Source organism: Piliocolobus tephrosceles, chromosome 4 (genome assembly GCF_002776525.5).
Source record: "Piliocolobus tephrosceles isolate RC106 chromosome 4, ASM277652v3, whole genome shotgun sequence".
NCBI lineage: Eukaryota > Metazoa > Chordata > Mammalia > Primates > Cercopithecidae > Piliocolobus > Piliocolobus tephrosceles.
The window spans coordinates 105,928,550-105,951,772 of NC_045437.1; the positions used below are offsets into that span (position 1 = coordinate 105,928,550).

At 33.8% G+C, this 23,223-nt stretch overlaps 1 protein-coding gene across 1 annotated transcript in view; it reads left to right on the plus strand.

The window, feature by feature from the left end:
* Positions 1 to 23,223, plus strand: part of FER (FER tyrosine kinase) — a 408,129-nt gene that overhangs the window by 320,001 nt on the left and 64,905 nt on the right. Inside the window, exon 17 of the mRNA XM_023212257.2 lies at positions 20,832 to 20,955. Coding sequence (XP_023068025.1) covers positions 20,832 to 20,955 — 124 coding nt within the window. The remainder of the gene's footprint in view (positions 1 to 20,831; positions 20,956 to 23,223) is intronic.

Consider the following 23,223-nt stretch of genomic DNA (forward strand, 5'->3'; position numbering starts at 1 on the left):
GTTTTATATAATCTACAGTCACATGTAAATTTATATTTTTATATAAGTTTTATATAATCTACAGTCACACATAAGTTATAGGTTTGTAATTCTTAGTGTTGAATGGACAATGAAGTTGTTTTATATAATCTATAGTCACACATAAGTTTAGACTATGGAACAATTCTAAGATTGTACTTTTATCAGTTTTTACAGTAGCGATCTTAAAAGTTGAGATTTGCCTGTTCTCCTTGTTGAGTGTAAATCAAACTCATTGGCAGTCCATTTATGTGCTTTTTTGGGGGTAATTATTACATGATAACCTTTTTAATAATAAAGGTTGATTTTTTTTTTCATCTCTGCAACCATATGTCCCTGTAAGTCCAGAAATAGCTTTTAAATAAAGCTGGGAAAATATTATTAAAAACATTGAGAGAAAAAGGAGGTAAAAACATATTTCACTTGGTCATACAAATGAAAGAACATAAGACATGCCACATGTTTTTAGACTTAAGATCTATCCAGTTCAGTATAATATGTTGGGGAATGATACCCTTACAGACTGATTTGAGGGAACAGTATATTTTGAAAGGGAGTATTTTAAACATCACCATGTTTGGTGATTTGTACACCTACCTTTCCTTAGAAGATAATCAACTTTGGAAATACTAATGAAAGAAAAACCTATGAAATTTAGGTGTTCCCTGTGATGAGCAAGATAATAACATTAGCTCCATAATAATATAACACTTACTGTATGCCATTTTACTGATGGAAAAATATGCATTGAGTGGTTAAGTGAATTACAAGGTGGACCTGTTGTTAAATTGTAGAAAAAGAATTTAACTCTTGACTCTAGTCGGTATAATTTAGACTCAATACTTGAGAAAAGAAGGTAGAGAAGATCTATACTGTTAAAAATAAGTCACAGTATAGATAAGGCTTTTCTATATTATTTAGAAAAAAGGACAAATTTAGAAATGCGAATAACATAATTCAGAAACATTTCAGGATTATTTGCAATGGAATAGAGATAGTTTGATTATAATTAATGCAGTATTTTATAATACAAACATTATTTCATGTATCTTTTGCTGCAAATAGACATTTTAAAAAAATAAATGATTCATCCATCTTTCAACCAGCAGGTACATATTATCTATCATGGCAGCTTTGCTATGGATAATATATACCATGAATTCTATATTGTATTTTCTATAATTGTGAATGTTCCAAATTTATGTATGTCTATATTCTATTAATGAGAATATCAGTAAAAGCATTTCTTAAGCCAAATATTATACTATAATTAAATTTTACTGGTTTCTCTATAATGCCATCTTTTGCTTCCAGGTTACAATAGAAGGCATTATGTTGCATTTAGTTGTCATATCTCCTCAGTCTCCTCTAGTCTATGAGAGTTTCTCAGTCTATCCTTGTTTTTCATCATCTTGACAGTCTTGAAGAATATTAGTTAGCTGTCCATGAAAATGTTTTGCTAATCGAAGTTTGTCTGAATTTTTTCTCTTCATAGTTAGACTGACCTTACGGATTTTGGAAAAATACCACACAGGCAAAATGCCCTTCTCATTATATCGTATCAGTAGGTACATCATATCCACATAACATCACTGGTGATAGAAACCTGCATCACTTCAGGAAACCATTTTATAGTGACAAATAAATGCCTTGTAATTTTATCTGTATATATATCATCTTTTTCATATATTGTTCCTATTATGCTTGAAAATATACAAAGATCCTGGAATCAGACAATTCCTTTTAAGATATAGTGTTCCCACAAATCAGTCTATAACAGTATACAGTCTTATCTTTTAAAAGCTAACAGAATTTTGGGTTTTTTTTCCTTGTTCCAATTCAAAAAAGTAGTATGTGAGAAGAAGACACAGGGAATTTTTACTATGTTTCATTGATAATGCAAAATAATTTTAGAAAGCATATATAATTGACATTCTGGACATTTTATGTCCAGAAATTTTTAACTAACATTCTTATTAAGCAACAAATTAATGAGTAGAGAAACTGGAAAAAAGCCTTTAACTGTGAAAAACTTTACATGGCAATGTTTATATAATTGTGCCCTCATGAGGGAATTTTTCTTCCTGAATATTTGCTAGTGATATGGCATTTTTGGACAATGGTCTTGGTGGATATCTAATTTGAGTGTGAGTTATGTTATGAACCTAATTCTTCATACAGAAATATAAATCAGAAAGGTATTTTAGGTTCACATTTTTCTCATGTAAATAAGACCAAGATTTTATATACATTGTACTGTTTGATATAAATAATTTAGATATAACTAATTAGATCTTTTAAGAAAATTGTTTACCCTTATAACATTTCTGCTTTCAAGCAGGCTTGATTTTTCCTTTGCTACCTGAGTGCAATTAAAAACATAAAAGAAAATAAACCTCTTTCTATTCTATGCTAGTGAATGAAAACTGTAAATGATGTGAGTTGGCATGTATTTCAAAAGATAGTCTTATCTAACGTGTTAGGTTGGTGCAGAAGTAATCGCAGTTGTTGCCATGAAAAGTAACAATAAAAACTTTTATTGGCAACAACCGCGACTACTTCTGCACCAACCTGATATTTTTCAGAGTCATTAATTCCTCTGGATTTGTTCCCAGGACTTTGAAAACTCAGATTGTGCGGTATTTTCTGTTGTTGTTACAACAAAAAATAAATGAAATCATGTGCCTTAATCAAGTGATCCCAGAAAAAGCAGTAGGCCAGGGATGTCGTGTTTCCCTTTAATTCAGTTTTTTAGTGCTAGTGAGTTAAAGCTGTGTTTCTCTTTCCACATCCAGCTATCAGACTCAAAGGAAATATAAGGTCTATAATGAAATCTGCTTGAAGATGAGATTTGCTAGGACTGAAGTAACAGAATATCACAAACTATGTGATTTAAAACAACAGAAATTTATTCTCCCACAATTCTCGAAGTTAGAAAGTTCAAAATCAAGGTGTTACCAGGGCCATGCTCCTGCCAAAAGCTCTGAGGAATAATTTATTCCTGCCTCTTCCTAGCTTCTGGCAATTCCCAGCAATCCTTGGTGTTTCTTAATTTGCATGTACATCATTCAGTTTCTGTGTCTGCAGTCACATAGCCTTCTTCCCTCTGTGTGTCTTTGTGTCTCTATATTCAAATCTCTCTTTTCTTTGTTTTATAAAGACATCATTGGTTTAAGGGCCCACCCTAATATGACCGCATAATAAGTAATTACATCTGCAAAAATCTTATTCCCAAATAATGTAATATTCTGAAGTCCCAGGTAGACATGAATTTCGGGGGCACAATATTCAACCTAGTGCACACAGTTAGTTGTTTTAATTAATAGATCTATGTCTTTTATTGGGTTATGTTACATTGGAAGATAGTTACAAAACAATAGTTTATGTTCTGCTAAATCCATGATACATCTGATTATTTGAGATACTTGAGGAGCTACACTGTCCAATCTCAGCTTCCAGCAGGACTCAAACACCTTGAATTAGGCTGGTGGTCGGAGCATTGATGACTATCTCTATCCTCATGGCTTGTGCCATATAGTCCGTCATAATTTATTTAAGGATAAGATGAGCTCTGAGACTGGTGTTAGGCTGTGAATCATTTATACCATAATTGATCCTAGCTAAAGGGCCAGTATCTGCACCTTAGCATGTCTTTATTTTGTGTTGTTTATATCTCACCATTATATAAATATCTAATGGGGAAAACTGTGTATAGTAAAGAGTTTGTGAATTTAAGGAACTTGTGAACTTTAGCACATAGCTTTTATGAATGTGATACTTTCATATCCAAATGATGATTACACTTGTCCCTTCATAAATCAATCCCTCTCCCCTTCCACATATTCCAAAATTCATGCATACTCAGGTCCTGCAGTGGGGCCCGCAGAACCCACTTATATGAAAAGTCGGCCTTTGAAAAAAATCCACATATAAGTGTACCTGCACAGTTCAAACTGAAGTTGTTCAAGGGTCACCTGTATTACACTACACTTAGGAAGGAGAAGTAACAAATTGTTACACTCTTAATAATAAAAAAAGTATTAATTTGTGTTTACTTGGATGAAGCTTTAAATATTGAGTAAAAGAATCATTACCCAAAAATTTTACACTTTTTATTTCACATTTTATAAACACTTATTTTGTCTTACTCAAAAGCATATTTGAAACCTGAGGTTGGCTAAAATGCAAAGAAAATAGAAATCATAGTGAAGGAAAAATAAAAAGCTAGCAGGGCAAAATAATATCTAGAGAGTATGTTGTGTGCAAAACACTGGTTTAAGCACTTAACATGTGGAACTTGTTTGATATCACCATAGTTCTTTAAAATATTATCATCAGTTTACAAATAAGGAAACTGAAGCAAAGAGAGACTAAGTAATTAGCTGTCCGAGATTCCACACTTTTCAGTTGCTACTTGTCAGAATTCACATCTAGCCAGAATCTAGTGCCAGTTCTCTGAATCACAACGTTATAGTGAAACCAGAGTAGAGCTGTTGTATCAAAAGACACATCATAATATCATGCAGGATTGCTAGAGTTGGGTCTCAAATTAATTTCTAACATCTTTAGAAGTAAATCAAAGATAGAAATTCAATAAACTCTACCACATTCATAGTTACTACAAAATTTAATTTAAATTTTCCCTGGACCCATAGCTGTCCTTGGCCCTAACGCCTGGAATTCCATATACTTGGAGTTCCACTCTGCAGTACTGTTAATACAGTAACGAATTTTACAGCTATCTCTTGGAGCAAAGCTCAAAATAAATTAAAGAGGGTTATCAGGAAACCTGATTTCATAAAAGCATCGAAGTACCATTTAGAATCTTCATAGAACTTGAAGAGTTGCATGTTTTGGAACCAAGGCTTTGCTCACTTTTGCAAAAGCAGAGTTTGGGTCATACACCTTGGCATGAATCATTTTTCAGATACAGTGTGTTGTGCAGTAAGTGATGTGAAAACCTGAGTAAATGTTAGTTTGCTGTGCTAAGTATTCATAATATTAACATACAACATGGTTAAAAAGCAAATGATTCTTTGGAAATATAAACAGAAAAAAATGCTAATGAATCGGTGACTTGTTCATAGTATTCTATATATCAGTATGGAATATATCAAATTGAAGTTATATCTAAACCAGGTATTGCTAATTTAATAAAATCAGTTTTTAAGTATCAAAATTCTGTGTGTATATATATATTAGCTTTCTAACTTTTCTTGTGTCCCCTCTAAACACTTCCCCTTGCAAATCCTTCAACCCTTCTCTCATCTCTTGTTTACGCTCCTCTCTCTCTTCTTGTTCTTTCTTAAAGAGTAATTCCAAAGATTCCAACTTAGAAAAAAATTAATGTAAAAAATGTAGTTATTCCATTAATGCCATTGTTTACCACTTTTCTATTTTTATCTAAGCATGGGATGTTGATTACATCTAGTTGTAAAACTGATCTATAAATCAATACCAAATATATGAAAGCAGATAACTTTTGAATATTATTTTCTAGATTTCTTGGCTAGAAATATCTTTGGAATGGCTTTTGCTTAGCATTTTTAATATGTACCTGTCTGCCGCTTAAAAACATACCTAAATTAATCATGGTTGGAAGCTAATCATAGAGCTTGCTATAAATGTATTTTGTAATAAGGAATATTATCTTTTTTCAGTTTGAAATGTTTCTTCCCTTCTAAAAAATAATTATCTGGGATTCTCCACATAGGAGTGATATGTATATCCATAATCATAATGAAGTATATAAACACCAATTATTTTTATAATGTATCTTCAGAAAAGAAAATCAATTAGAAGCTACTTCAGGAAACACATACTCTTTAACATTATCTCAGTTTTTATGAGTCTGTGTTTTTCCAGTTGGAGCTTTATAACACCCACCTACGTTTTTATATTATGTGAAGCATTTTTATGGCTATTCTTTCTAAGAATTTATATCATCAAAAAAAAAAACCAAATTATATATAAGGAGAAAGTGAAATCAGTAAAATTTAGAAACAAGACATTCAACGTTATCTTCTGTCATGTAACAAAACAGTGACAGAAATTATTACGTAGCAACATTACTAATATTAGGCTAAAAGAAAACTTTATTAGTATGCTTTCATTGAAGTAAATTTTACCCTGTTACTATTTTCTCTTAGTGGTCATTCTGAATGACTGCCTTGCCCACTGGATAATTAGTGGATTCATGTACTTTTTTATAGCATTCTACTGTAGTGGTTTTTTGTTTTTTGAGACAGGGTCTTGCTCTGTCACCAGGCTTGGAGTGCAGTGGTGTAATCATGGCTCACCACAACCTCTCCCTCCCTGGCTCAAGTGATCCTCCATTCTTCCCACCTCAGCCTCTCAAGTAGTTGTGACTACAGGCGCATGCCACCACAGCTGCCTAATTTTTGTATTTTTTTATAGAGATGGGATTTCGCTATGTTGCCCAAGCTGGTCTCGAACTCCTGGGCTCATGCGATCCGCCTGCCTTGACCTCCCAAAATGTTGGGATTACAGATGTGAGCCACTGCACCTGGCCTGTAAAGTTGTTTTCAAACTGGAAGTCTGGGTTAAGTTCCCTATAATAGCAATAACAACATATAGTAACAACAGCAACAGTAAGAGCAAATATATCTTGAGTTTTTAGCTTTATGTATTTCAGACACTGTGCTAATCACTTTTGAATCTTCACTTCAGCCCTGTGAGGTGGTTATTTTCATGCCGTCATTATGGATGATGATGAGCCTGAGGCCCTATGGCCAGAGCTGGTAAGCAGAGCTAAGTTATTTATCACAGAGAGCCTCTGAATCAGGCCAATCTTCTTCACGTCTCTTACACTTGTCTGCCTTTTATATACCATCATAAATGTCAGCTACCTCATCTGCCTTTTATATACTGTCTTTAATATCAGCTATATTATTAAAAGCAATAATGAAACTGCATAGTGCTAAATTTTAACAGTAGAGCTAAAATGAAAAATGTTGAGGCACTGTGGGGCAAAAATGTTTGTGAATCTCTTTCAGACAGTAAGGAGTCATCAAGAGCTATTTCAAGAGAAATCCTATTTAGAGTACATGAGCAACTGTAATGAAGTTTTCTTAGATTTTTACATCAGTCTTGATTTTTCCCTTATTATATGAATTAACTGCTAAATCAAGTTTGGTCTGGACAATTAACCAAAAAGACTTTAAAAAATACCTTAAGGTAAAATAATTGTTAATAAATATCAATGATTTCTATATTCAGAATCATCTTTTAAAATAATATATCTTATTAATGGAAATTACTACAAAATGAAGACTATGGAATTTAGCTTTTTAAAATTCTTCCCAGTTACCATTCATTTTAAAGCATTGTATCAATTTGTTATGGTCCATTTGCATTGCATTGCATTTGCATTTGTAAACTCTGTCGTTAAACCTAACAGAAGTAGACCCTGTATTGGATACCATCCATCAGGGCAATACTCCTTGTTTCCTGCCCTGTTGACTTTCCTTTTTCCATAGCTAGTAACGACTGTGTGTATCACTTGTCTCACCAATAACAGCCAACCATATTAAGGAACAATGAAAAAGGAGTGGATATCACACAATTAATATTATTACTGATTTTTTTTAAATGTTTTTAAATTTGAGAAAGGAGCATTATAAAGAACTTTCAAACCCATCTGATTAGGTTTTTTTGTAATCATAAATAATTTGATTTGTTTCATCTTATATAGTACTTAAGTATTATTATAATTTCCACTTTACACAGGAGGAAATTATGGATCAAAAATATTATTGTAAACTTGCAGATCAAAAAAGTTTTTGAAATAAACTAATATCAAGTAGTACTAGTGTCAGCAATCACCAGTATCCTCAAGGACTGTAAAAGTCCAAGGGTGGGCCCAAGAAGTATCCAGGAGTGCTTCATAATGGTTCAGCAACATCTGTGTGAAGAACACCTACAGTATAAGAATACAAAAGGAGCAAAATGAAAGACACATATGCCACTGGTGACATTCCCTCTGTACTCCCTATATACAGCAGTTAAAGGCTCAAGGATATGTCCATGGAATCTACAAACTATCACAGCAGTGTTAATCTTAAAATAATGCTGTGGAGAATCAGGTAGTTTTTTAGTTTATTACTAGCCAGAAATATATTTTCTCCACTGATGAGATGATTAAAATCTGTGTGCCTAATTTAATATTGCATTATTTAAGTAGCTGCCTCTCTGGGTGATATCTCTACATCTGTCTTAAAATTAGGAGACATTCCAGTTTCTTTTTCTTTCTCAGTCAACCTGGATAGATATGGAGAACTGAGCCAGCTGTGCTAATGTTCTTTTTTCTCTTGAGTTTACCTCAAGAAAGAGGAATATGCCTCTGATTGGGTCTGTTTACCGACTCTCCCTCTTTCACATCATCCATACAATGAGAAGTTGATAAACTGCTTTGGAATAGACAATTGTTGTAAAAACTGGTTACACATTTAGTAAATATTGACCAAGTTACTCAAATGATGGGTGTAGTCACACATTGGAAATATAAAGGACTGTAAACCCTGTGTGAGTTTCTATCTTGAAAAATTTGCCAACATTATATAGAAGGTCTCCATTATTTTCTCATATTTTGAATACTGTCAGAGTTGGTCCCCTTATGACTTAGTAGGTCCATGAGAGAAGATCACTAGTAATTGGGTTTTAATATATAGCTACCTGGTAAATACTTTTGCCAAAATTCTTACCTGATCTCTTGGATGGAAAGAAGAGAACATATGACATTGCATTCACTTTCATTTGTTCTTGTGTATCTGCAGACCATATTTGAGATCCTCAGTCTTACCACAACCATACCACATAGTTGAATATCAGATTGAGTGAATTATGGGAGACATTTAAAGATGAATTTGTGTAAATTCTCCTTGTTTATTTTTTTCTAGTGGTGATGTTCCAAGACTGAGACAAAGAGATTTGTACCAGACCTATTTTATCTTAGTTGAAAAGAAAAATCCTGTTAAAATCAACTTTATAAAATGCTGATTATGGAAGTGTCCTAACCACTGCTCCACCTGGGGCGAAAGGTAGAGAGAAGAAACTGTCCGTAAAGGTGGAGAGAAAACTTTCACAAGGGGCAATGTTCATTGGGAGGGGTGGGGAAAACACCTTCCTCTGTGTTGGAAAGTGGGAGATACTGGGAAGCAACTGAAGGCTTGTTTGACATTGGTAACTCCAGATTGGTGCTCTGAAGTGTGGACTGAATTTATTATTCCATCATAAGTATGGTGCAATATTAGACCATATTTACTGAGTGAATGAATTGTAAAACATAATAATTTTAGCTTTTTCCTCATTTTTTTCCTAGCATTAATAAAATATCTTCCCCTATATGCACAGTTGGAAGTCATACTAATATTGTTCTGGTTTTAGAAAGAACACATATCAGTGTAGATGACAGAACCCCTAAGTAAAATTCTGGCTTGAAGGCCAAAGAGGATTTCCAATCCTCGGTGCACTTTTTTTTTTGTTTTTTGTTTCAGTAGTGGGAGGGGATTTATTTGTTTATTTTGCCTCAGTGTATGGACTTTAAATATTAATCAACCTCAAAAATTTCATGCAACATGTTGTATGTATGTGTAAGCATTTGATTAGAATATCTATAATTTTTTATCACGTTCTTAAGGATGTTCATGATTTTACAGAATATAGTAACTATTATCTGAATTTCTGTCCCAGGGACAATCCCTGAATATTTCAAAATCTAATTTTATAAAGTATTATAGCAATGTTTTTTAGTAATTGGCTCATTACCCATTAATAGGTAATGGAATTAATTTAGTGGTTTTCATATGCATTTATAAATCAAACATAGTAGGAGACAAGAATATATTGGCCTTAGTAAATCTTTCTTTATTACTATTTCTTCAGTTTTATACACACAGGAATATTTGCACTTGAGATCACAGTTAAAAGTATTACGGATTACAGGTCATGGCCACAGATCTAGAGAGAAAGCATTTGATTCTGAATTGGTAGGTTCCCATTTGCATTGTTTATTCTTTTGTTTTTAAAACCTAGGCTGAACTTAACAGTTATATCTCCTAGGCTTATCATTTGCACCAGGCAGTAAGTTACTAATCTAATTTTCTTGTTTGCTTTTTGGTTCCACAGTAGTTTTCTCTGTCTTTGTATTTAAGGTACTAAATTATTTAATCATTTTTTAAAGATGGAATGTCATTTCTGATAATCAGTAATGAGAAATATTTAAGTAGGCATTTTCCTCCCTCTTAGGTACAAATAGAATCATCTAAGTAGCATCAAAAAATTTTTAGGTGAACAGTATTCCAGAAATGTGGTGTGGTTGAGCATTGGGTTTGAGGTGAGAAACGGAAGAGAATTATTTGCTAATTGCAAAGATACAAAGATGAAAAGTATTGTTTTTCTAACATAGCCAGTAATTGAGGAAGTCAAAGTTGTATTGCTCTGAGCTTATTAATGCCCTTCCATATGCATAAATCATTAGGCTAAATAAATCCTTTTATAAAATTAAGAATAAGTTATATGAAGGGCTAATTGGTTTATTTCTGGATTACCTATTAGGTAGTACCTTATCCCTTGAGTCAGCCAGTATCATTCAAGGGGAATTATAGACAATTCATATAACCCCAGGTGGATGAAGTTATCAAGAGCTCCTTAAAAAGAACAGCCTCTTATAGAGAAAACTGTTACATGAAGATACCTGCATTGAGACATGTGGTTCATCTAAAGAAAAAGATATTAAGGATAGTGACTCACAAAGTTAAGAGAGATTCTACAGTAAGCTACCCTAGACTTCTGAAGAGTGATTTTAAAATGTGTATAATATGATCCCTGAAGAGTGAAAATGGCAGTTTGTTTTTGGCATGGAAATAGGGAGACAGTGAGAGTTTGTTGCCTTAGTTGCAGACAGTGGGCTGTGTATAGGGAAGGTGGCAGATCTATGATCTCATTGTATGTATGTATTTGTTAATAAATGTGTTTATCAGCTTCATCACATTTTTTAGAAATTGGTGAAGCCACCTTTCCAGCTTCCTCTCTGATAATTTTTTAAAAATAGTATTGTTGAACCCTGGTACAGAAAACACATAGTGAAAAGTGAAATACCACTAAGATGTAATTGTTACCCCTTTAGCATTTTTTGAAGCATTGTAAACAAATGCTGAAGTACAAAGGGCTGACTAATAGTTTTTACCATTGACTTTAAGGAGGGCAGCATCTCAGTGAGAAATGTGAAAATGATGAAGTGCTAGTACCTTGTAGCATACTGGCCAACATTTTGTAAGTCAAAAGTGAGAAAGGAGAAGATAAAATCAGCAAGATGGCAGAGCAGAAAGTCTTAATCCTTGATCCTCTACTGAGACACTGACTTAATAGCAATTATGGATTAAAATACTTTATGAGAACTCCAGAAGCCAAATAAGAAGTTGCAGTACACCAGGCAAGTACAAAGCCAGGAATAGCCGTCTTGAAATGAGTTTAAAAAGCAGTTCGACTTTACCAAGCCAACATAGCGTAGTGCCAGGAGCATATTTCTCAGCTTGCAATTTCTCCTGGGTTTGAGGAAGAGAATGAAATGTTTAGCCAATATTGCAACTTTTCAGAGATCTCCCCAGAGAACTGGTTTCTGTCTCACCTGAACCCAAACACTGATGAAACAAGCATAGATTAGATGCCTGAGTCCGCTGAAAACAAGGAAGAGTAGAAGTGGCTTCCTGTGGTACCAAAGGACCTACTGTGCTGCAGAGAAAGTCTGGCTTGGCTTGGTGCCTTTGGGAGGAAACACCCAACGTGTGGTTTCTTCTTCAGGAGGGAAGAAGATGAGTGGAGTGTGCATCCAGTATTCTGGCTTTTGGAGGTCTGTCTGAAGGACTGGTATCTGTGTTGCCTACTCGCCACTAATGAGGAGCCAACATTGTTTGGATCACTGGGGGCACTGAGAACCAAGAAGAGCAGAGTGACTTGCTGTGGCAATGCCACAGAACCTGCGGTAGTACAGCAGACAGCAAATGGAGTGAGAGATTACAAGCTCTTAAAAAAGACAACCGCAAACTTCTCTAGGTGTACAATCTCAAGTCACATCCCCCCAAAGAGTTCAGAGATTCCCCAAATATCTAGCTGGACTAAATGGTATATGTATTCCTCTGTATGAAGCCAATCCATAAAGATTTGTAGTGGTGGCTGTTTTTGTAAATGCATAAACTTAGCAAAAAATCACTAGATACATGAAGAAACAGGGAAACATGGCCCAATCAAAGGAGCAAAATTTGTAGGCCAACCCCCAAAGAAACAGGGATTTATTAATTACGTGACAATTCAATATGAAGTTCAGTGCTTTGCATGGGAACACAGACAAATAAAAAAGTCAGGAAAGAAATGAATGAACAAAATGAGAATACAAAGAGGGAAACTATAAAAAAGTATTAAGCAGAAGTTCTGGAGTGAAAGAATACCATAACTGAATAGGAAGATTTAGTAGTGGAATTCAACAACAGGCTTAACTAAATATAGGAAAGAATCGGTAAACTCAAAGATATATCATTTGAAATTACCAAATCCGAGGAGTAAAAAGAAAAACAGCTCAACAACAAAAAGTAAACAACCCAATTAAAAAATGAGCAAAGGACCTATTTTGACATTTTCTCCAAGGAAGATAAACACAGAGATAAGCAAATTGAAATATTTTCTATATAACTAAGTATCAGGACAATGCAATCAAAACCACAGTACGGTATCACTTTACCTCTGTTAGGATAACCACTAGAAAAAAAGTAGAAGATAAAAAGTTTTGAAGAGGATATGGAGAAAACAGAATCCTGTGTATTGTTGTGATTGTAAAAATGTACAACTGTAATGGCAAACAGTATGGAGCTTCCTCAAAAAATTAAAACTGGAACTACCATATAATCTAGCCATCCCATTTCTGGATATATATTCAAAAGAATTGAAAACAAGATTTTGAAAAGATACTTTTACACTTGTGTTCATCTCAGCGTGATTCACAACAGCCAAGAAGTGAAGGCAGTGTAATAGACAGGGACAGATGAATGGATAAAGAAAATGGGGTATATACATAAAATGGAATATTATTCAGCCCTAAAGAAGAAAATTGTACCAAATGCTACAACATAGATAAACCTTGAAAACATTGTGCTAAGTGAAATAAAACAGCCACAGAAAGACAAATACTGCATAATTCCACTTATGTGGGATATCTGAAGTAGTGAAGTAGTCAAACTTATAGAAACAAAGTAGAATGATAGTTACCGGGGGTTGCAAGGAAGGGAAAACAGTTGTTGTTCAATGAGTATAGAGTTTCAGTCAAGTAAAACCAAAAGTTCTAGAGGTGTGTTGTATAACAATATGCAATATGTTAACAAGATTGTACTGTACATTTAAAAATTGTTAATACAGTAAACTTATGTTGTAAATTTATGTGGTTTTTACCACAATAAAAAAAATGAGAAAGAAGCTAGGCGCGGTGGCTCACACCTGTAATCCCAGCACTTTGGGAAGTCGAGGAGGGTGGATCACGAGGTCTGGAGATTGAGACCATCCTGCATCCTGGCTAACACGGTGAAACCCCATCTCTGCTAAAAATACAAAAAATTAGCCGGGCGTGGTGGGACCTGTAGTCCCAGTTACTGAGGAGGCTGAGGCTGGAGAATGGCGTGAACCCAAGAGGCGGAGCTTGCAGTGAGCCGAGATTGCGCCACTGCACTCCCCCCTGGGTGACAGAGCGAGACTCCATCTCCAAAAAAAAAAAAAAAAAGTGAGAAAGAAGATTCTTGTTTTTTCAGCCTTTTTAAAAATACAGACATTCCCAACTCTTGCTGCAATGCGTTCTTTACAAGTATTATTTTAATGTAATATTTTTGTAATCTGATAGCAGTTTTATAATTGGTGAATGTATTTCTGATCAAAGCCTTTACGTCATGTAAATTCTGACTATGACCAACAAATTCTCGTAAATATGAAATTTTAATTATTTTTTATTTAAATAGTAAGATTGTATGACATTTTCTCTTTTTAATTATTTAAATAATAAGACTGTATGACATCCACTGATACCATTGTTTTGGGGGCCTTAATATCCCTAAAATATCTAGGTTATGATACATTCAGTTTCAGAAAATATTGTTGACATGTGTAAATATTTTACTCTTATTAAATGTGAATGTCTTTGTGGATGTCATTTTATCTCACATCTCTTTTAAAAATGTAAGGAAGCTTGAATTGATGCCTTCTTTTTTTCTCTGCAGGTTTTCCTGTAGCAGATAGGTATCAAAATGTGTATTCCATTGATTTTTCTTTTTGTTTTAAAAAAATACCATTGTAAGTGTTTGAAGGGTATCCTGGAGGGTTTAGAGCCAACATCTTACACATCTGACTTTACTTTTTTGTTCATTCATGCTTTTACACTGTATAACACAGTCAACTTTGAGAGGGATAAGAAGCCAAAAATACAAAAGTGAGTAATTTAGCATCAAAGTAGGGAGAGAGACAGTCGAACTTCTTTGCCTTGGGGACAAACAGTGGGTTGTGGATGGGGAGGGTGGCAGAGGACTTATGGTCTCAATGTGCATGTGTATTTGTGTGTAAATTTGTGTATCAGCCTCCAGACATAAAAAATTAGTTGATAAATCCACCTTTCCAGCTTTTTTTTCTTTTTGAGAATTAAGAAATAACAGTACTATTGAACTCTGGTGCTACAAAAACAGTGAAAAGTAAAATATTGGTTGAAAATAGACAAAACAATCATAAGCATCATTTCAGTGAAAGAAACTACAGCTAGCTATATGGAATACTGGAGTAATACAGGTTTAGCATCCCAAATCTGAAATTCAAAATGCTCCTCAAAATCTAAATCTTTTTGAGAGCCAACATGATTCTCAAAGGAAATGCTCACTGGAGCATTTCAGATTTTCACATTTGGAATGCTCGACCAATCACTGTAATGCAAATATTCCAAAATCTGAAACACTTCTGGTCCAAGTCATTTCATAGAAGAGTTACTACTCTATCTGTACCTTAGAACAGTGGTTGACAAACTTTTTTGATAAAGCGCCAGATAGTAAAATATTTAGGTTTTGTGGGCCATACAGGCAGGCCCACAGCTCCAGGCCATCACAACTCTGCCATTATAGCATGAAAGCAGCAATAGACAATATGTAAAGGAGTTAGTGTGGTTGTTTTCCAATAAAACTTTATTCATAGAATCAGGCAATAGGCTGGATTTGGCTCAAGATCATGATTTGCAGACATCTGCCTTAGAATTTCAGTAATATTGCTAAAATCACCACCTTAAAAATATAAGTCAAATAAATTCAGTTCCCTCATCTATAATATGCAGAGGCTGGATTAGATTATCTCCAAAGTCCCTTCTAATGCAGACATTCTGAGTGTTTGCCAAAGTTGACTATGGCATCTCTCCTGGCAGTTTACATCATGTCTGGCAAGAGTATAGCTGTTGCTTCTTGAACAGGCAAATTAAAAATACAGTGAAATGTACTCTTTTATTTTACAGAACTGTTACCATAACTGCTATTGGGTTATATTCTCAAAAATCACCTGCCAAGGAAAAATGCAAAAGATTCGTGCTATTCTAGTGTTAGCAGAACATGACCATCGAGGAACCTCATCTGAAAAAATTGATGCTATTTATTAGACCAAATTAGGAAACCCACACATTCAGCTCTGCATTTGGTCTAGCTGAATTCTGTTACTTGGGTAGCAAGCTGTTCAGGAAGTACTTTTTTAAGAAGGAAAAGGAATCAGGAAAGCCAGTATGTTTTTGGAGTCATTTTCTGTTTTTTAGTATTTAATCTTCCTCATCTTTCCCCACAAACTGACCCAATTCTAGCTTATTACTGAGTCTTTTCAGACCTAATGTTTTAGTTTGTTTCTATGGTCTGTTCTTGGTACAAGCCCTCATCACCCCACTCAGCAACTAGAGCCCTCTCCCGGCTGATCTTCCTTTCTGTGCAGCCCATCTCTTATAAATAGACCCTATATATAGCAGCCAGTATCCTCTGCTTTAGTGTTTGTATTGGTCCTCTTCTTTTCAGGAACTTACTTGGGTTTATATCCTAGTGTATGAAATCTATTCTGTGTTTCATGGGGTGTAGTTTACATCAGCATTCATTGTTTTTATTTGTCATATCAATTTTCCCTGCTCATTTCTGATGGGCTGGCTAACAGCCATAATTCTCATCATTTTTGGTTAAAAAGCAAAACATTTTAAAAATAAGAATTCTGAATAATGACATAAATGGAGCTCCAAAAATAGTTCTCTATGATTTAGTATTTGCCTTGATTACTAGCCTATTTTTTTAACGAATAATTTAAAGTAGCTAAACCAAACAAACTTCTCGGGAAACAAATTGGTTTCCTAAAAACAAGGGTAATTAATTATACATTTTATACATCACTGGGGAACTGATATATTTTAATTGAATAAACTCTGAAGTTCATTGAGGATAAAGTAAGATCCTGTGATTCAATGACAAAAAGTCGTTAGTGGCATTGCCCTGATGATCCCTTTTCTCCAATTACAAATTATAAATTAATATTCTTATTGCATAATAATCTCACTGAGTTTATGTTTAGTGTGATCAGTTCCTCTGAGCCCCATAAATACTGAAAGAACAGGTAAGATCAAATTTTCATAGCACAGAGTAAAAGAAATCTTTGAGAAACAGCTGTTGAAAATAATAGCCAGCTATTCTCTCATTAAAGGTTGGCTGCAAACAATAATAAACACTCTGTATATTGTTTTCCCTACTTGTTTCAGACATTTAATATATATTATCTTTTTAATCCTCAAAGTGACCTTCTGATACAGATGTCATCTTATCCATTAGATATCTTCAAATTGCTAGTACAGAAGATGTATTAAAAAACTCTATAGACTTTATTCAGTTAATTGACAAATTTAGAGGGAAGTCACACTACAGGCAGTATGGCTCAGGCATGTCACCAATGGCTAGTATCTTTTCTTCACTCTTTTCTGCTTTCTGTGAAAGCATCTTAGGATGCTTTCATCCTAAGGCTGCCAGTCTTCCGATACTATGTGATGTCATGTTTATGTCTAGTTGTACTTCTTTCTTGGTGCTTCTCTCAAAACATTTTCTTTCACTCTTCAAGCATCTTTGCCTCTCAGTGTTATTTAATCTTCTTAACATTTGTGCCTATTCCTGAACCAATCACTTGAGTTGGGGAAGAGATTTCATCAATTGGGCTAGGCCAGTCTAGGACCACCCTTATTTTTGAGGGTCAGGTTAATGCCCTCCAAAATGGTAGAGGGGCAGTCCCATGAGGGAAATTGGGGATGAATCAGGGAAAAGAGATGTTATACAGCAAACACCGAGTCCCTACTACAACCCTTTCTCATTTGTTTTTTACAAAATAACAGCAACAATAATAGTAATAGTATAAATAGTAAATCGTATTTATAACAGTATATAAATATGTAATATACAGTATAATAGTATAATAAGTAGTAATAGTGTTTATTGTGTGTACTATGTGCTAGGCACATGCTTGATACTTTAAATACATTTTAGTCTTCAAAGCTGTCTTGAGAAATAAATGGTATTAAATCTGTTTTCTAGAAGTTTAGAAAGATTAAACAACTATCCAAGGCCGCATGGTTAATCAGACCTAGGTCAGTCTGACTTAAGTGTCCATGTCTTTGCAACAAGTCATGCTATCCCCCCAGTAAACCATAAGCTGACTATTAAAAACATTGTAAGTATTGTCTTAGAAATTTATCATTATTATAGAATTCTAGGAAATAATGTATCCCATTTTGGTTTAATGTGCAGCACACCCACATTAAAGTCTTGATAAGCAGAATTACAAAAGGGGTGTGAGTTATCTTTTTTTGCCCACTTTGAGAACCAAGATCCTTATTGCAGTGGTCAGGTAGGATACCGTATGCTATATGTATCCATATGCATATATACCTGTGTGCTACATGTATAAATATTGCATATATCACAGATTCTAAGAGAGGTTTTTATATTGGCACTTAATGAAAATGAGAAAAGAACAAGTTGAAAGGGACAGGCTCTGCCCTCTAAAATAACTTCACAGTGAACACTAAAGACTATGTCATCTGTTATCAGCCTTCAGTTTATCACTTAATGGTAATAATCGAGTATTGTGGTTAAGGGAATATCTCTGGCCCCATCTGAGTTATTTTCTGGGTATCCTAACTTTAGTCCCATATTCTGCCTCCTGGGGAGTTTATTTCTTGCTTCAGGGATCTTAATACTTGCACATGCAGAAGGCTTGGGCTTTCAATAATGATTCATAATTATTTAATTTTTATTGAGGTCCTTGCTTCCCTCTAGTTTTCTGCAAGAAGCTGACTAGGCTTGTGGAATGGTGGAACTGTATTACTATGCCTGTGGCTTAAATATTACTATGTATTACTATGCTTGTGGCTTAAATAACTATAAATTGGAAATAAATTGAAAATTTCCTTTCCTAGATTTAATGACTTTAAGCAAGAAATTGTTCTAAGGCAGAAATATTGTTGGATTACCTACAGAACAATCAGAAACCCCTTCTGTATTTTTACTGTGTTACAGTATTTGGAAAGAGTTGTATATAGCTCTACCTTCATAGTACTTTATTTGCTGGACATCACTTTTCATTCATTATTTAATGCTATTTAAGTGTAGTGTTTTTATTTGTTTATTAATATAGTATGCGTTAAACAATGTTTGGTAATTGGTTGAATAATAGTTTGTTAAATAATTTGTGGAATAACCAATGTGGGTTGGGAGTACAAAGAAGTACATTTTTAAGAGGCAAATGATAAAGTGCTAACTGGAAAAAAAGTATCAGGATTCTACAGAACAGCACTGCAGTTATGTATGTCATATGCTGCTTTTAAATTAAATTGCAGAAAAGATTATTTCATTTAAAAGTTATTCTATAGCTCAGACAGAATACTATGTGGTTTCAAAACCAGAAGGGTACACGTTTTCTAAAACAGGTGCATATATCTAACAAAATAATTAATATGTGAATATTGGTTCAAGTAATAGCTTGAACTAAATATTAATTTCAGGTCTGTTTTAATAAGCATTTTAGTATCTATTAAAGTTGATAAATTAGTGGAATTTTATTTTCACTATTGAAATCAGGTTTTGTTCTGATTTTTAAGTAAAGCTTGATAGAAACTATTTCAGTCATCATCCTGGTAGTTGAATATATTTGGTATTCACTTAAAAATAACAGAAAAAAATTGTCTGACACCATTAAGTTTATGTTTAAAGCATATAGCTTATTTGATTTTGTTAATGGCTCACCTAAATTTGTATAATACTTAAACTGTGAATAAGAGAAAAGGTTAGAAGAGAAGAGAACATTTAAAGGACAGTTAGGCAGATGTTTATTTTCTAGGTATTCTCATTAAGGAAAAAGCCATTAAGTCTTCACCTCTATAACTTTTCTAGTTAAGAAAGCATAGATCCCTGATGAAAAAAGTAAAAGAACAAAATAGTCTAGAAATGTCAAATAAAATGCTAATTCCTCTTTTAAAATTCTGGCTTAATATCTGGGGGCCTAATAGAGAAAGTGGGAAAGATTGTTTTTGGAGAACATGTATTTTAATGTACTTGAACTCTTTTTTAGTAGTGCAACAAACTATAAAGTAACTAAAAAGAAAAATAAGCCTAAGCTTTTAATGTTATATTAAGAATGAATGCAAAGTTTTATGGTTGCATTATTCAGTATGGTAGTCACTGACCATATGAGGCTCTTGAGTGCTTAAAATGTGACTAGTGCTTCTAAAAAACTGAATTTTAAATTTCATTTAATTTTAATTGATTTAAATTAAAATACTGATATTGATTCAGTTATTGGAAAATTTTAAGCATGTTTGGAACATCTTGGGTATGTGAATCTACTTTTCAGCTGTAAAGGTAATGAAATCTAAATATAGATCAAATTATTTCAGATGAAATTTACATCTAAATTGAGATGTACCATAAATGTAAATATCATATTTCAAAGATTGTGATTTTAAAATGTAAAATATCTCAACTATAATTTTCATATATGTTTTGGATATATTAGATTCAAGAAAACTATATTATTAAAATAATTTGCACATTTTTAAAAAAACTTTAAAAAAATGTAGCTACTAGTAAACTTCAGATTACTACTTGGCTCATGTTATGTGTGTCTTGGACCATAAAGGTTTAAGAAGTTTTTCTAAGACTTCACTGGAATTTATTTGATGCATAAAAATGCAATCTGGGTCAGTGAGTAAATCAGGCCAGAATCATAGCATTTTTCTTTTTCTCTCTGGACATTGCTTTCAGTTATGTTGGTGTTAATAGTCTAATTTTTTAAGCAATTGCTGAATCTAATAGCTAATCCAATATAATTTACTTTTTACATACTCATATTTGACGCATAATAATATAGTTTTCATGTGGTATTAGAGAAAATCAAATTCCATAGATATTAATGAAGCAAATTGGTAAAAATAGTGATAAAGGAAAAAGTATGATTTTTGAGTGTTATTATGACCTGGATAATGTACAGTATGAAACACTTAAAGTACTTAAACTGTATCTAGAAGAGATTATGGTGTCTGTTTTCTAATATGATGTGTTCTTTTCATGTTTTCTGTTATCCTCACCTCAAACAAATTGGGCAAAAAGCATGACCAAATGTGTAATGCATTTTGCTCTGTCAAATATTCCTAATAGATCCAAATAGATGATAAATGTTACTTTCATCGTAACTTTGTCTCATTGTTCATCTGTCAATTCCTCTAGGAGGTGATTTCCTCACCTTTCTGAGAAGGAAGAAGGATGAACTAAAACTCAAACAGTTAGTGAAATTTTCATTAGACGCTGCTGCTGGTATGTTGTATCTCGAGAGTAAAAACTGTATACACAGGTAAGGAGAACATTTTTAAAGCAATTTTTGGTTTTATTAATAGAATGCTGGAAAGCTGATGTATTTGCTACAATACAGAAGTCATTTTCTTTCATGAAACTTACAGCTTTTCTTGTTGTTTTCTGTATTTTGTGTGAACGTGTCCTCTGCTTGTTGTTTATATAGTTTATACAAACACTCATTTTTCCTCTTACTTGAAGTGAATACCTAAGTAGATAGTAATTTGCCTTCTAGTTAGAATTTGTTTTATTATAATCATGAACAACAGTCACATGGAATGTACTACAATTTAGTAATGTAAGAAACTACAGCCTTATAATTAGATTGTTTCATGTGTTGTCTATTCTCATTTTCCAAAGAAATTACATATGAAGTCATGGTAAAGCATAATAGTAAAACAGCAATTCATGACAGTGAATTTGGTCAAGAGTAAAAGATTTTCAGACTCATTTAATGCTCTTTTGGATGAATTAATTTTTTTTTTCATTTTAGTACCTACTAATTCATGGCATTGTATTGAGAAAATAAATACTAGTTATTTCAAAGGAGATTTTATGAAACTTGTTCTGATTATATGTAGTGACCTGGTCTTAATGCTTTATACACTGTGGTTTTAGTTGCTTGTAGCAGGAAGTGTTTTTTAGTGCTAAATGTCAGTACAACTTACGATCTGCTGCAGAATTCATGTCAGATCCTAAATATGGCTAAGTATAAATAAGCACAATGAAGTGGAGAACTGATGCAGTTTTTATGCACCAGAAACTGTGCATAATACTGTTTAATGTGGAGCAGGGTTCATTGCTAGATTGAGCTGTTATACACTTTATGTAACTGGTTTTGTTACTGAAGTATGCCTTTCTCTGGGGGTATCATTGTCTAGGCTTTGCTTTAACACTCTGGTGAGGTTGTATAATGTATAATTAAAGGAAAGCAAAGTTACCATCATCTCAACTATACATTTATGTGATCTCAATAGATATTTTTGACTTAAATTTCCCCACCCCCACCCCAAATTTTACTTAGTGTTCAGCTTTATTCTGAAACTATAATTACGACCTGTATTTTAAACATGGCTCAACAATTGCATATATTTTAAAATTCATTTCTATGGAGATGTATTTTTTTGGAAATTAAAAAGAAGACATTATCATTGTATTTCTGTTTTACTTTCTATGACTATAGATTGAATCACATGATAAGAATTGACTTAAAAAACATTTGATTCTGGATAAAAATTGTACTATCATTAATTTCACTAGTGATCAACACTGTGTTAAAAGTAACCATAAAGGTTTTGCTCTTCATTTGGAGAAAATGTGTAATTTTTATTGCTGAGGTATTGAGGTGTTTCAAATTCTCTTTGGTAATTACTCCTTTTGTCTCTGATTTATTTCATACTTAGACTGCCTGTGGCTTTAAACTGTAATAAATGCACATTATTGAAACTTTGTTTTTTTGAGGTGGAGTCTCACTCTGTTGCCCAGGCTAGAGTGCAGTGGCACGATCTTGGCTCACTGCAACCTCCGCCTCCCGGGTTCACGCCATTCTCCTGCTTCAGCCTCCCGAGTAGCTGGCGCCCGCCACTACGCCCGGCTAATTTTTTGTATTTTTAGTAGAGATGGGATTTCACCATGTTAGCCAGGGTGTTCTCGATCTCCTGACCTCGTGATCCGCCCACCTCGGCCTCCCAAAGTGCTGGAATTACAGGCATGAGCCACCGTGCCTGGCCTGAAACTTTTTTTAATTTGTCAGTTATCACAACTATTCTTTAATTTCTGGGACATTGCATTTGAGAGGACCATTGTTTCAATCTCTTGCTACTTTTTATAGTGGTTATTTTCTTCAAAAATGGATCACTGTAAATGTCTATGTCATGAGAATTGAAACTATTCTACATTGTAGATGGCAGTTAGCTTTTTTGAATTCATTTCCCTCTCTAAATCATAATATTATCTGCTGTAGTGTTATTTTCCCCCACTTTGCTTTTTAAGAATTTTCATGTCTTCACAAATTTTTGAAAGTCAACCCTTTCTTGACCACATAGCCTAGCAGGTTGTGCATAGACCTATGCCATTTGCCTACTGGGAAGGTTTCCCAGTTGAACATCTTGAACAATGTCAGTGAGAGCAGGTTTGACAAATAGGTTTCAGCACTAGCGCCAACTTTTAGTGAATGGTAGGGGCTCTCCCTGTATACCTTGAGAAGAATTCCAGAAACAGCCGTAAAGAGTCCAGTGATCAATTAGTCGCATCTACCAGGGTACTCACT